General features: G+C 36.0%; 1 protein-coding gene across 4 annotated transcripts; it reads left to right on the forward strand.

Moving 5' to 3' along the window:
- The first annotated feature begins 1037 nt into the window (after positions 1-1037).
- Positions 1038-11458, forward strand: LOC128209973 (ankyrin repeat and EF-hand domain-containing protein 1-like). 4 transcript variants are annotated; one of them, XM_052914257.1, is made up of 11 exons: positions 1038-1176; positions 3733-4101; positions 4364-4563; positions 4744-4848; positions 6629-6778; positions 7072-7195; positions 7593-8400; positions 8667-8893; positions 9222-9418; positions 10060-10080; positions 10692-10826. In XM_052914257.1, exons 2-10 carry the CDS (start codon positions 3756-3758, stop codon positions 10072-10074), a joined length of 2172 nt encoding a protein of 723 aa, XP_052770217.1. In that variant the 5' UTR covers positions 1038-1176; positions 3733-3755; the 3' UTR covers positions 10075-10080; positions 10692-10826. The 4 variants fall into 4 exon arrangements, with proteins under 4 accessions (XP_052770217.1, XP_052770214.1, XP_052770215.1 ...); XM_052914254.1 differs by lacking the exon at positions 10060-10080 and having other exon boundaries at positions 10692-11458; XM_052914255.1 differs by lacking the exons at positions 4744-4848; positions 10060-10080 and adding an exon at positions 5081-5131 and having other exon boundaries at positions 10692-11458.
- Positions 11459-13727: the final 2269 nt, after the last annotated feature.

Consider the following 13727-nt stretch of genomic DNA (forward strand, 5'->3'; position numbering starts at 1 on the left):
AACGAGTCGTTTTCTGTCACTCGGGCCGACGCACTTGGACGGGCCAGTAGCGCCCATTCGGAACACCTCGGCCATTTTATCGAAAACAACGTTGTTTTTGAAAAAAAATGGCCGAGGAGTTCCGAATGAGTAGCGCCCTGAAATAAACTCAACATGCTCGCCCTATTGCTCTAACCCAATGGTGGCGGTAGTACCGCTCGCCCGTACCCTGGATAGTTTAAACGTTATATATTTTACAACGATTGTGAAGAAAGCTATGACAGCTTATACAATGTTGTGCGACAGTGTGGTCTTGTGATGTGGGGAAACCGGAGTCCCCGGAGAAAACCCACTTGTCCGGCTTGGTGACAACTAACCAAACTCACATGCGCCCAGGCCGGGAATCGAACCCGGGTCGCCTTGATGAGAAACGAGTGCGCTAACCACTGCCATAACAGGACAACCATGTTGTTAGGATCACATATACCTACATATTCTCGACTTCACCCAACCCCCTACCTGTGGGCGTCATGTTGAAGACACGAGAGTCTCTTGGAACAAGTAAACAATTGTAACGTGACGAAACCTGGTCCCTGTAGAGGTATTATATATTGACACGGTTTGAACACAGCTCGTCGTTCTTGTTAAATGTGTTTTCATGAACCCTCTCTGCATTACAATTCAGCTTTTAACACTAAATGTTCTCGGATAAGGGTGGGGGTCATTCCGTTAGTATCAAATTGTCTCAAGTTATTCCTCTAACAGTACATGTAGCAAGTAACAGCAAGGCTGAGTATTACTTCTTGATCTAATTTTCTTTTCGCTAAGCATTATACGATACATTATTTATTTAGCAATACATGACTTTTCATAACAAAGCAGCAAGAGAATAATATCCAGATTATTACACTACTGAAATATTAACGCAGTGTATTACTTTGGTAGACGGGCCTCATTCAAACTTCAAGAGTTACTCCGCCTTCCGGAAATGACAGGTGCCCGATGGAATCTTTAACCCTGCTTAGCAGTACTCTACCGAATTGAACGGAGAACCATTGTCAAGATAAACACTTTGGCTTCCCTGGTTACAGATTGTGTGACTAGTTCATGAGTTGAGAAGATAATGAAAATGTGATAGAACTTTAATCAAATTATGTATCTTTATTGGGTTAGGTGATCATCACTTTTGTTTAAAAGGTAAGACTGTCAAACAAATCATTCAAACATAATTGTGAAATAAACTGTTGATACTGATGGTCCTGTCACTGTCATAATAAAAATATGTTGAACTTCCGGTAACAAAATTACTCTATCTATCTCTGTTTAATGTCAACTCCTCTTCCGAGTGTTACTGACATGAACGGTGCGCGCCGGCTTGTTAGTGAAAAAATAAAACACTGATGAGGCAAATCACATCAGAAAAGTGAGAACTAGGGTATAAAAGAGAACACAATTTAGGTAACATATAGTGATTGGTGAACGTTACTGGTAAAGGGATAAAAACACTGCTCGCTTATCTAATGCTTAATGGTTGCCACAGCCACCTTGAATGTGTCAGGGGTGGGGATAGTGACAATATGATTTGGCAAACTGTTCCAAAGTACAACCGAGTGAGGATAGAATGAAAATTTGTGATAGTCAGTTTTTACTTGAATTTGTCTGAAACATAGTGGGTGCATTAGTCTGGTAAATCTTATTGGTGTTTGAATATAAGATGGCAGCGTAATAGCAACATGATGATGGTATATGTTGTAAAACATTACAAGTCGGGAATCTAGTCTACGTTGTTCAAGTGAGCGCCAACCAAGACTTTCCTGCATGTTTGTAACACTGGAGAGAGGAGAGAAGTCATGTTTAACCCAACGGATAGCCCGACGTTGAACCATTTCAATTTTATTGGTGTTTGATTTTGTGTGTGGGTGCCAAATTGTGCTTGCATATTCTAACTGTGGACGGACAAGGGTTTTGTAAGCTAAAGTCCTGACACTTTCTGTTTTTGTTTTTATATTTCTTTTAATGAAGTTGAGAGTATTATTTCCATTGGTGGTAATTCTCGAGATATGAGTGTTCCAGGTGAGGTCTGCTGATATGTCAACACCAAGATATTTAGCACTTCTGACTGGCTCTAAGATCTGGCCATGGAGAATGTATCGATTTCTGATGATATGCTTATTCTTTGTTATGTGCAAAACTTGACACTTGGAGGGATTAAACTCCATATCCCAATCATTTTCCCATAATTCCAGTTGTTTGAGATCATTTGAAGGATAGGACAGTCAGAGGGAGAATTGATGGTAAGGTAAACATCAGTATCATCTGCAAAAAGTCGAACTTGTGATTTGATACTAGAAGGGAGGTTATTTATGTAAATCAAGAAAAACAAGGGACCCAGTACAGAGCCCTGAGGTACACCAGATGTTACGGGTACTTCTTCAGAATGATCGCCATCCAAGACTACTGTCTGACTTCTATGAAGGAGAAATGCCTCAGACCACTTGAGAACCTGTGGACAAACACCATAATCCTGTAGTTTGAATAGAAGTTTGAGATGATATACCTTATCAAAAGCTTTGCTGAAGTCCAAAAGAATTAAGTCAGTTTGATTACCTGATGAAGTGATTCTTACAAGATCGTCGGTCAGCTCAATAAGTTGAGTTTCGCATGAGCGCTTTTCTCGAAAGCCATGTTGTAGGTCATAGAGAATATTGTGTTCGGCCAGATGTGCAGAGAGATTTGAGGCAATAATGTGTTCTAATGACTTACATAAAATACATGTAAGTGAGATAGGTCGATAGTTTGCTGGGTTGCTGGAATCACCCTTTTTAAATAGTGGGCATACAAAAGCCTTCGTCCAGGCAACAGGGATAGAGTTTGTGGTTAGTGACTTTTGAAAGAGGACTGTTATAATATCAGCAATCTCGTTTTTTAACTCTTTAAGGACAAGAAGGCTTATACGGTCTGGCCCTGCAGCTTTGTTGGGTTTTAAATTGGCAAGAAGTTTCAATATGCCATTTCTGTGAATGGTTATATCACTCATCTGGGGATAACTGCAATAATTTTGTGGTACAAGGGATCTCAATTTCTGCAAACAAGCTTGTTTTAAAGATAGAGGGGATGTTTTTGAAAATACCGATTGAAATTGGTTATTCAGAATGTTTGCTTTTTCCGTGTTATCAGATTTCAGGCTATCTGTAACAGGATCTTTGAGCAATGACAAACTCTGAGAGTCTTGTTTAGAGTTTTTTAGTAATGAGTATAACTTTTTGGTGCAGAACTTGCTTGGTTTTTCAACCGATTGCTCATTGACTCGCTGTCATTGACTTACCTAAATCTTGAATAAAATACACCATGAATAAGCATAGAGCTCAATTAGAATCTTTGTCATGTCTTTGAATGAACTGAAAAGAAATATTGACTAGTCAGGTAGTTTGGAGTTTTGTCCAGAAAATGTATATAAATATATATGTTTATCTCTGTGTGTGTATATTTGTTTAGCTATATGTGTGCTTTTGATTATTGCATTTATCTTTAGCACTTGAAACTTTTGGTTGTCTGGGTAGCGCAGTGGTTTCCTCCTGGTATTCAATCCCCCACATCACAAGACCACACTCTCGTGTAACATCATGCCAACGAGAGTAATTAATACAGTAAAATGTTGTAATAACTTGTTTCACAATTGTTGTAAATTAAATAAGTTTAAACTAAGCTAAGCACTTGAAAACCTATTATATTCTTAGGATTTGTTAACTTCAGGTGAAGACCAACACAAATACAAAATGCCACTTGCACAAACCAGACTAGAGACCCTTCAGGTCTGCAAGCTGCTACAATGTGTCCGGGATAAGGACAAGGCACAGATTGAGAAGATGTCAATGCAGGGAGTTCCACATCTCATTAACTACAATGATGCTAATGAGGGGCACACTGCTCTCTCTGTAGCAGCAACAGCTAACGATGAGGACATGATTGACTTTCTACTGAGCCTTGGTGCTCATCCAGATGTAGTTGACTTTAAAGGTCGATCTGCAGCTATGAGAGCAGCTGAATATGGACATGTGGACTGTCTTGCAAAACTGGCTGAGAAAGGAGCAAATATGAAATTAACAGACAGGGAAGGAAAAGGTGAACCATGATTTTTATATTATGTTTTTTTTTATTTTGTTTACTTGCAAATAATTGTAATTCTGCTTTTTATTTAGCCTTAGTATTTGACTTTTCAACTACACACATTTGTATGTTGCCTGAAAGGAAAAAGTGAATGTCTTTACTCTTAAAATTTAGATTAAATATCATACTGAAACAGGTATTGATTGTTTTGCAGCTGTTGCACCACCATTTGGTTTAGTCATTCATTGTGCAATAATGATTCATATTCTCTTTATAGGCATTTTGTTTTACTGTATTTCACCAACACAACGTCATGCAAAATGCCTCGAGATTGCTGTGCTGAATGGAGCAGAACCAAATAACACAGATAAACAGGGAATCCCGGTGCTATTGCATGCCTGTGAGACAGCCATGGACAATGAAGATATGTGCTTACTTCTAGTACAGAAAGGCGCGGAACCAAACTCCAAGCAAGAGGTATTGATATGTTATGTTTGTCAAGTTCATAGCAGTATTATATTTTGATGAAAATGATACTATCAAAACAGTCTAGATTGTTTATGCATGTTCATTTATATGATGTCTGGTTTAAAATATTAGAATACTTAATCATATCTGTTTTTATCAATGATAATTAACTTATTTGATAATCAACAGGAAGCAGAAGAAGGGTTTGGTTCCGAACCTAAGAAAAAAACCAAACCTCAAAAGAAAAAATCGAAAAAACGAGTTAAGGGGTTAAAATTTGTAGACCCAGATGAGGCAAGAAAATCTGCACAATGTGTTTTTTTTATATGCAGGGCTTGGACTCTTGCTTGGGCACAATGTTTGTGAAACACATTTCTTTTGTATCTTAATGTGTTCATAGCAACTTGCAAGTGATATTTCCAAGTATTAAATTGCAGTGATTGTCAAGGTTTGTACTAAATGTCACAGGGTTTGATGCAGCTGATACAGATTGATGTATTTTGTTGTTGTGTGTGTGTGTTTACAGATTGATATAGAGACAACAAAGTTACCTCCAAGAAAATTAGCCAAGGAGAAGGTAACCCCTGATACAATGGCCATTGCTGGCCTTTACCTAGCTCCAGCTATACTTTATAACTGTAGCCATATAACCTCCACCTATTTATAGAAGAAACATAATGGTACATAACCAGAAACTATTCCATTTTATATACTTTAGTAAAGAGAATACTTTCAAACAAAATTACAAGATGTTTACATATATAAAAGAAGCTCAAGTTAGTCAAATGCATAAAAAAACGTTACTTAAAACTTGCTTTAAGACTGCACAGATTTCTAATAATGTGCCATTATAGTTCCTTTTATTATATTATAACAATAGTATATGATATGTAACATCATAGCCAAATTATAATTACTATGCTGCAAAGAAAAAGTTTGTTCCAATCCTACAGCAATATACACAGATACATACTACTAAATACTAGTAAGTGAAGGTAACTTCTGTTTTAGCCTCAAGACGTAGTATTTGTCTTATATCTAGGAATGTTAAGTTACATGTAGTGCTGCTTTACCAAAATTATATTATAATATTTCTAACTGTTCACTATAAGTGTGCTGGACATACAGTACGTTTTGAAAGAAAGAGGTATTTTGTGTAAATGTCGAACAAAAATCATGAAATAGTGTTCCCTTTTTACATCAACATACTAGTACTGGTATGAAATTCTAAGAATAATGAATAATCTTGTGTTTTAAGGAGCAGTATACTGATGTTCATCATATTGTAGTATTTTTGCATAGGTGGTACATGTATATTATTTTATTATAATAAAGAACAATTGGGGTCTGGGGGTGATATTTTATTGATGTTCATTATTTCTTTCTTTTGTTTTCATACAGTTTTCATTCCTACCCAATTAACTGTCTATGCCAAGTTGCATTAACTTAGTTTTTAAACCCTTAGGAATTAGTATTAAATTTTGATTTCTTTTCATTCTTATGACAAAATTCAGTTATGAAACTTTCAGTTTGAAATAAGTAAAAGTACTTGCAGTAAGTATAATTGAGTCATTGTAATATTCATTGTTTGTAATTCACAGGTCAGTTGATGTAGCTTCAACCTTTCCAACATTATGTTGCTGCTATACCTGTCATTTCACTGTATACAAGAGGCATCTTGACACATACTAAAACCTTTGATATTAAACCTATCTTAGTACCTTAAATCTGAAATATTTGCTTTGTTTCTTACTCTCACTTAATTTGTTTATGTTTCACATTATTACTTCACGTTCAACTTGCATGTAAACAAAACAGTTTTTCCACACTTATGAATGTATGTTGCTATGATATCTGGAATGGCGATGCTCAACAATATCAAAATGGAGTTACAATACTAAGCCATTTCATGGTTTGAGATAAAATTATATGTTATAAAGTTTTAAATTACTTATTTTTAGAGGTGAATAATAAACCATAAGTATCTAGTTTTTGTCATACCATCTTTAGAAAAGAACAAACAATAATGCTAGTAGATGTAACAAATAAAATAACAAAAATATTATTTCAACAGAAAACTGGGAAGACGGCCCTGATGGGGGCAGCTGCCAGTGGGAGCGTGAAAGTGGTGCGAGCCCTTCTCCAGAATGGGGCTGATGTCAATGTCACCGATCTCAGACATAACCATGCATCACACTTTGCTGCTGCTAATGGCCATCTGGAAGTGAGTACCCATGAAGATAATGGTTTTACAGTTTTTACTGACTGATAAATTATATATTATTGTAATTTATATGATGTCCTCAAATGTCTGTTAAATTAAATCTAAGATTCCTAAAGTTACGTATATTACTCTTTAAAAACTATGTTTTACATGGGTGACAAAATATATATTCTTAAACATATATGTAATAAGTTAATTCATTAACATTTGATTCCTGAAATTACCCTGTAACATTTTCACAACTTAACAAGATAATGTATGTTTTCTAAGACAAGTTTGACCTCCCTTTTCAGGTGTTGGCATGCATGGCTGGATACGGGGCCTTGTTTGACCAGGTGAACGCTGAGGGGAACACCCCACTCCACAATGCTGCGGCAGGCGGACATGGCATGTGCCTCAAGTTCCTAGGGCAGAGAGGTTTGTCTCTTTTCATTGTTCATTGGGTTTTGGCCTTGGGCTTTGAGCTTCATATACAAATAGTTCTTTTAAAAGGCAGATGTATTTTTTTAACAGGTAATTTGTGCCATTACGGTACTTACTCTTAGTTGATACTACACATACATTTATATTTCAAATTCAGAGCAAAACAACATAATTGCATCTTATGATCATGAATTTTATATTTGTATATTGTTCAGTTTGAATTATAAACATAATGTCATCCTATCATCATGGTTTATATTATATATTAGTAATTTTGATAATAATTATTGTGCACAATAAGCACAAACTAAAAGAAATGAATCTGAAAAAATGTATGTCCTAAAATGTTATGATGATATGCATTGGATAACTTTATTCAATATTGTTTTAGGTTGTAATCCAAAACCAAAGAACAATGAGGGTAACACAGCTAGAACCATCGCCAAAGACATGGGAAACAAGGAGGCCATGAAAGAAGCAAGAAAAGCGGAAAAGGCTTTCGGCAAAGTTGGCAAAAATAATGAACCATATGCAATTGCCTTGTATGACTTTATATATGAGAGACAAGATATGGTGAAAAACATGTTTCAGAAGTATTATGACCCTGATGAAGAGGGGACAGTGAGTAAAAATGAGTTCCTGGACACAATTATGGGCATGAGCCCACCAATTAGTGAGGAAGAGCTGCGTCGAGTGCAGGCTGCCCAAGACAAGGGTGGGAAAGTGGACTATAACGAGTTTATTAGTGGTAAGAAATATGTGAATAAAAACTATTTAATGAGTGCATTTGAAGGTAAGAAAAAGAAAGGAAAGAAGGGCAAAAAGGGTGGTAAGAAGAAGGGGAAGTTTAAGCTTGTCATGCCGATATGCACATCAGAGGATGGTCCTAGAACATATGGTGGGGGTCCCCCAGAAATGTTTATAGAGAGGCATATCCACTTCACTGACACGGGAAGGTTTGACCGAGACCACCCACCTAAACACCCATTGCAGGATGACTCGGCCTGGTACCTCCAGCACCCTGAGAAAACATACCTGAACATCAACGATGCTGCCCGCAGTGGGGACTTTGACTCGATGAAGAATGCTTTCCAGAGAGGTGTCTCTGCAGACACCAGGGACAAGTACTACAAGACTCCTCTTATGGTGGCAGCATCTTCTGGCAACATGGAAATGGTCAAGTTCCTATTGGATAATGGGTAAGGGAATGAGACTTGGACATTTTTCACAAACATGAAATAGAATAAAATTTGCACATTTAGTTTGTTATTTATTATGTGCTTGTTAGAGATTTTTGGAAATTAAGAGTTGGTAAAATTTAAGGACAGGGTTAAGGATGCCTACCTTCATATAAGCAGAAATACAAAGAAATGTAGGGTATCTTTACATTGTAATTTTTCTCAACAACCTATTTTTTATGTTTAATGTACTATGCTTGACCTGTGATAAATATGTATGCCTACAGGGCCTCGGTGAATGCACGTGACAACTTCAAGTGGACACCTCTACACCATGCCGCTCATGCGGGCCAGCTAGACATCGTAGAGACTCTCTTGGCTCAGGGTGCAGAGATGGAGGCCACTGCCATGAGCGGAGGCACGCCCCTCACCCGCGCTATTGAGTCGTCACGGGAACAGGTCGTTGAATTCTTAATGAGCAAGGGTGCCAGGGTGCAAATAGAAAATAAGAAAGGTATAACTAAAAAGCTTGTCAAGCTTGTTGGTGAATATTCATAATAATATTATAATGATGTTAATAATGGAAATAAAGAGCAGAAAATTCATGCAATGTAAAGCAGATAAGAACAATTATGTTTTTAAAGCATAATATCAAATTTGAAAAATCTTAATTTAACCTAGCATAATTATGACACATATATTTTTTATATATTTTATTTGATACATGATGCATAGCACGTTAAATCACAATTGATAAAACATGTTAGAACTTGCACAAAATCATTCTAAAAATACTTGTACACCAGCATTGTATAGTTACTAAATTTTTCATACACATACAGGTCATACTCCTTTGGACATTGCTCAGTCATGGGCAGACCCGAGGGTGTTGCAGTGTGTACAGTCAAGGTTTGACAGCCTGCCACCCCTTAAGGACGGGAAAGGCAAGAAGGGTAAGGGTGGGGGCAAGGCTACACCCAAACGCCCCCAGTCGGTGCCTGCTGGAGACGGGGACCTAAAACCTCCTGGAACTGCCAGGGTAAGTTGAGGGAGTTTCGTGACCTCTAGAGTGACCCCTGCTGTTGTCAGTAACTGTTCACAAATTGAAATTCTTACATTAAAAATCAGTGTGATATGTGATTGAAAAGTCGAAATGCACTCTGCAGTTTTGCTTCATGCAGTAGAAACGCAGGAGGGCACATGAGTAAATTCCAAATTCCATGAAGCATGTTAGCGCTTGGAAAATTTGCAAGGATGCTCTCCAGCAATCATACAATATGTAAACATTAAACAGAATGTTTCAATCCTTATGTTAAAATTTCAAAAAAATTATTCATTGTGACCAAAGATAAGTTATGATTTCTGCAGCAATTCAGAGGATTAATTGTTTATGAAAGGATATCAACAACATGCATTTGTATAAAAGAATAGATGGTGATTGCACCATTGTATGCCATTAGTTCGCTGCTCTAACCCTATCAGAGAACAGTGTAATAAACAAGTATGTCCTAACCTCATGCAGGTTATACAATATGAACGTCATGTTGTTAGACTAGGTTAATGTAAATATACAGGTTTAAAATTCAATCATCTGTTAGTTCAGGATAAAAAAATTTATAAAATAAGGCATTCATGATTGAGTACTCTGTATTGAATATTCTATTCTTGGAACCATTGTAGAGTTATGAGGCTTGAATTAAGGTAAATGATTCCTAAGATTTGCTAGATGTTCCACTAAAATGTGGGGCACATGCATACATGTATGTTGATGTTGTACCCCCCAACTGTAAGCATATCTACCAGAGATACCTGAACTTCTTAATGATGGTGTCCTATGGGCTGGTCAGTGTATTAAAGTTCCCTCCCTTCTTCCCTGGGAACTCATCGTATGTACATGCATGCATTTGTCCCATTTGGATTTGTTTGATGGCAAACCTTCTGTAATTCTGCTCTCACAGTTGTGTAGCTTTTGTTTTCTGTAACTTTGGTAGATCTGCTTACACTTGCGGTATACAATTTATGTTTTAAAGAGCTTGATTCCCTTTAACACGATGATTATTTTCTGATTTCGTTACACCATAACAACATACATTAATAACAATATAGAAATGACCGATGTCATTACTTATCTGTCTTTTAAAACCTAAATTAGAAATGAAGACATTTTGTAATATGCCGTAACTAAAGTTTATTGAATAGGAAGCTTGTTCATTAAGATCAAAATCTGTTATGATTGTTGACTAGAAATGCTTCATCTTAACAATGAAGATGTACATGTACCCTACTGACACCTATATTTGTACCCTTCAAAGGACAATCCTAGCAGTGCCCGAGCCCTAATGGAGGAGGGGCAGCCTCGTCAGAGAAAGGGCTCCATTCTTCGGGCAGCATCTGCACTCGCGGGTGGGCTTGATGAGCAGGAAAACATCACGTACACACCCCTCAAGGCCTGGACCAAACAGCCAACCACAGGGGAACTTATTCACGAGAAAGTCGTCAATCGGGATCGCTTCGGCTGGGAAGTGGATTTCGAGGACTTTGAAATGCCGTTTAAGAAAAATGTCTCAAATAAAATTCAAGAAATGGGCGGGGTTGATGATGATTGATCATAATATGGACACATAGAGACTATTTCAAGGGGCTTCTTCCACTATGAAAGACTTGTGTCATGTAAAGACACATTTGTTTAGTCATTTGGCAATATACTTTGAATAGTTAATTCAAGCATTATTTTTATTATAGTGTGTGGGCTTTAATCAGTTCCATTGGTGAGTTGTAAACCTCATGCTCTTGATACTTCTACATGTAGTTAAACAGTTAAGTTTTAACATATAGCCTAGCATTTGGGGATTTTTCGTTCACTCCTGTTCTTTATTTTTGATACTGTCCACTTTATTGCCATGTATTGGAGTCGGTCTGTGATAATCTGAGAATGTATATCAGCTCATGCATACAGATATTTTGTATTCTCTGTGATAACTGCTGATATATGTGAAGTCATCTGTGAAAATGAGTTCTTTTATCGAAAAAAAACTAAATTAAAAGTAATGAATAAACTTACACAAGATATAAAAGTATTTCAAAAAAAAAAAAAAAAAAAAAAAAAAAAAAAAAAAAATATATATATATATATATATATATATATATATATATATTTATATATATTTATAGTTTTTGCTTGCTGAAGAGAGTAGATTTAAAAAAAAAAGTGTCACCTTTTTCTCAACAGGACTCATTTTTGCCGACAACTTCACATGTGTGTTGTTTGTTTGTGTTGAAGATTATGTAACATATTTTTTGTTATTTTGTTCATGTATGATTTTAATATATTATATGTAATTTAAAATGCTTGTTCATTCATGCAAATAAAAATTACTATCTGATTTTGTTGGTTATATCACTTTCCTTTTTATAACCTTCCATTCCTGACCGTACCATATTTGAGAGTAACAGTTCCGTTTGTTTTTGTTTACCGGTATACAGTTATTCTCATATTAGAATGGTATTTAATATGCAGAGCTTAAAATGTAAGCGTCCCATTCACTATTAAGTAGTGGTATATTGAAATCTGGTAAATTATCCGCATGCTGCTTATTTCACGGTAGCATTTCAACATATATACGAGCGTAACGGTTTATGTTTGATTGACAAAACACTTACTGCATTTACGCTCATAATTCAAATCACACGCTATTCGTGCATCCCATTGGTTATGTATAATTTCAAATCTCAGGTAGCAGATGCACTATCAATTTAAAGGTAAAGGCTAAATGTATCAAATTAGTAATTTGTGGATACAAGAGAGCCGTTGAAAATGTATATATCATTCCAAATTTCAAAATAATCCACAGTTATTATTATATCAACAGTTGAGTCGACATGAAAGTCTGACAGACAGCAGGGTGAGCAGACAGAAAAAAATAGTTCCTAGAAGTAGATATAACTAACTAATAATCTTATCCAGTTTTGCAAACAGTTGTAAGACCATGGTTGAGAAATTACCTCATTGAGAAGGAAAACCAGAATGCATATGCATAAACTTGATTGCAACATTCACCAGTCACCAAAAATCTGTAGGTTTAATTCCTAGTTAATACACAAGTGGTTTGTTTAGCAATGCTCGTTTATATTGAATTTAGAACAGGACTTGAATGAAATTCACATTGATTGACCATGAATGTCATAGACTGTTTATATCATAAATCCTTATTTTTAAGCTTTATAGCGGTAATCACATCAAAACATCATTATATAACATGCTCAGTTTACACTGCTATTTATGAAATATGTCACATTAAGAGTAATTAAACTAGTCATATATAAAAAATATATAATTAGTGAATGTTATCTTTGTATGAAAACGTTGTGGGTCACTGCATATTTTACGAAGTCCTGAGGACTTAACATGCACTGACCAAGTATTTTCATACGCTGATTAACGGCAGTTCTAAGATTTTAAAGGGGTTGATATTTACACTTATGCTGGGTTTTTTTCTGGAATAATCCAACTATGATGCTGAAAACAACGCTTACAAGAGAATTGACGTTATCATTAAATTTGGATCTTTGTCTCGACAACATCACATTCTTTTTTCTTTCATGAAACATCATTTGTCCAAGCACAAGAGCCATTTTGTACTGTCAGGGGTATCCCTAAGATTATGCGTCTTTCAAAAAAAAGTCAACAATAAAAGCAATACGAAAAAATCATGTTTCCAATGAGTGACAGAAGAACTTTAGTCTGTGTTGTGAGAATTAACTAAGCTGTTCTATCATTAGAGTAACAGTGTCTTTCATCTTGACCAAAGGGGCCCCAAATGCACTCCAATGAAAGGTCTCCATAAACTCTTCCTATATACCAAGTTTGGTCACAATACCGGTATGTCAACCCGAAACTAAAGATATTAAGTTTCAACTGTTTTTCTACTTTTAGTGACAGTGACCTTGACGGCTCAAAAAGCAATCCCATGAAATGTTTCCATAAACTATTTCCTACATAACATGTTTGGTCACATTATGATTGTCAACCCCTAACTAAAAATATTCAGTTTTATAGGTAGGTTTGATGCCGCCCAATACCCACATGCACGCCTAACCAAACAGCGTCATTCTAATAACCTGGCCCCAATTTCTCAACACTTCTTAAGCTTAACAGGCTTAAGTTGCTTATTTCTATTAGCCAAAATAATATTTATAGTGAATTTGTATAAATGAAAAATGGTTTATTGTGATAATCATAACGATAATTCCTATCTTAAGTATTAAAACATTTAAAGGAGTATATAAAACGCAAAATATTGAAAGACAAAAATAGTGGGTTTAGCTTAATCCTGTTAGAAGAGACTTAA

The sequence above is a fragment of the Mya arenaria genome, chromosome 11 (assembly GCF_026914265.1).
Source record: "Mya arenaria isolate MELC-2E11 chromosome 11, ASM2691426v1".
NCBI lineage: Eukaryota > Metazoa > Mollusca > Bivalvia > Myida > Myidae > Mya > Mya arenaria.

Coding starts and splice junctions, on each gene's coding strand:
- LOC128209973 (XM_052914254.1), top strand. CDS start 3,756: ATGCCACTTGCACAAACCAGACTAGAGACCCTTCAGGTCTGCAAGCTG. Junction 4,849..6,628: donor AATTTGTAGACCCAGATGAG/GCAAGAAAATCT, acceptor TTATTTCAACAG/AAAACTGGGAAGACGGCCCT. Junction 8,401..8,666: donor AAGTTCCTATTGGATAATGG/GTAAGGGAATGA, acceptor GTATGCCTACAG/GGCCTCGGTGAATGCACGTG.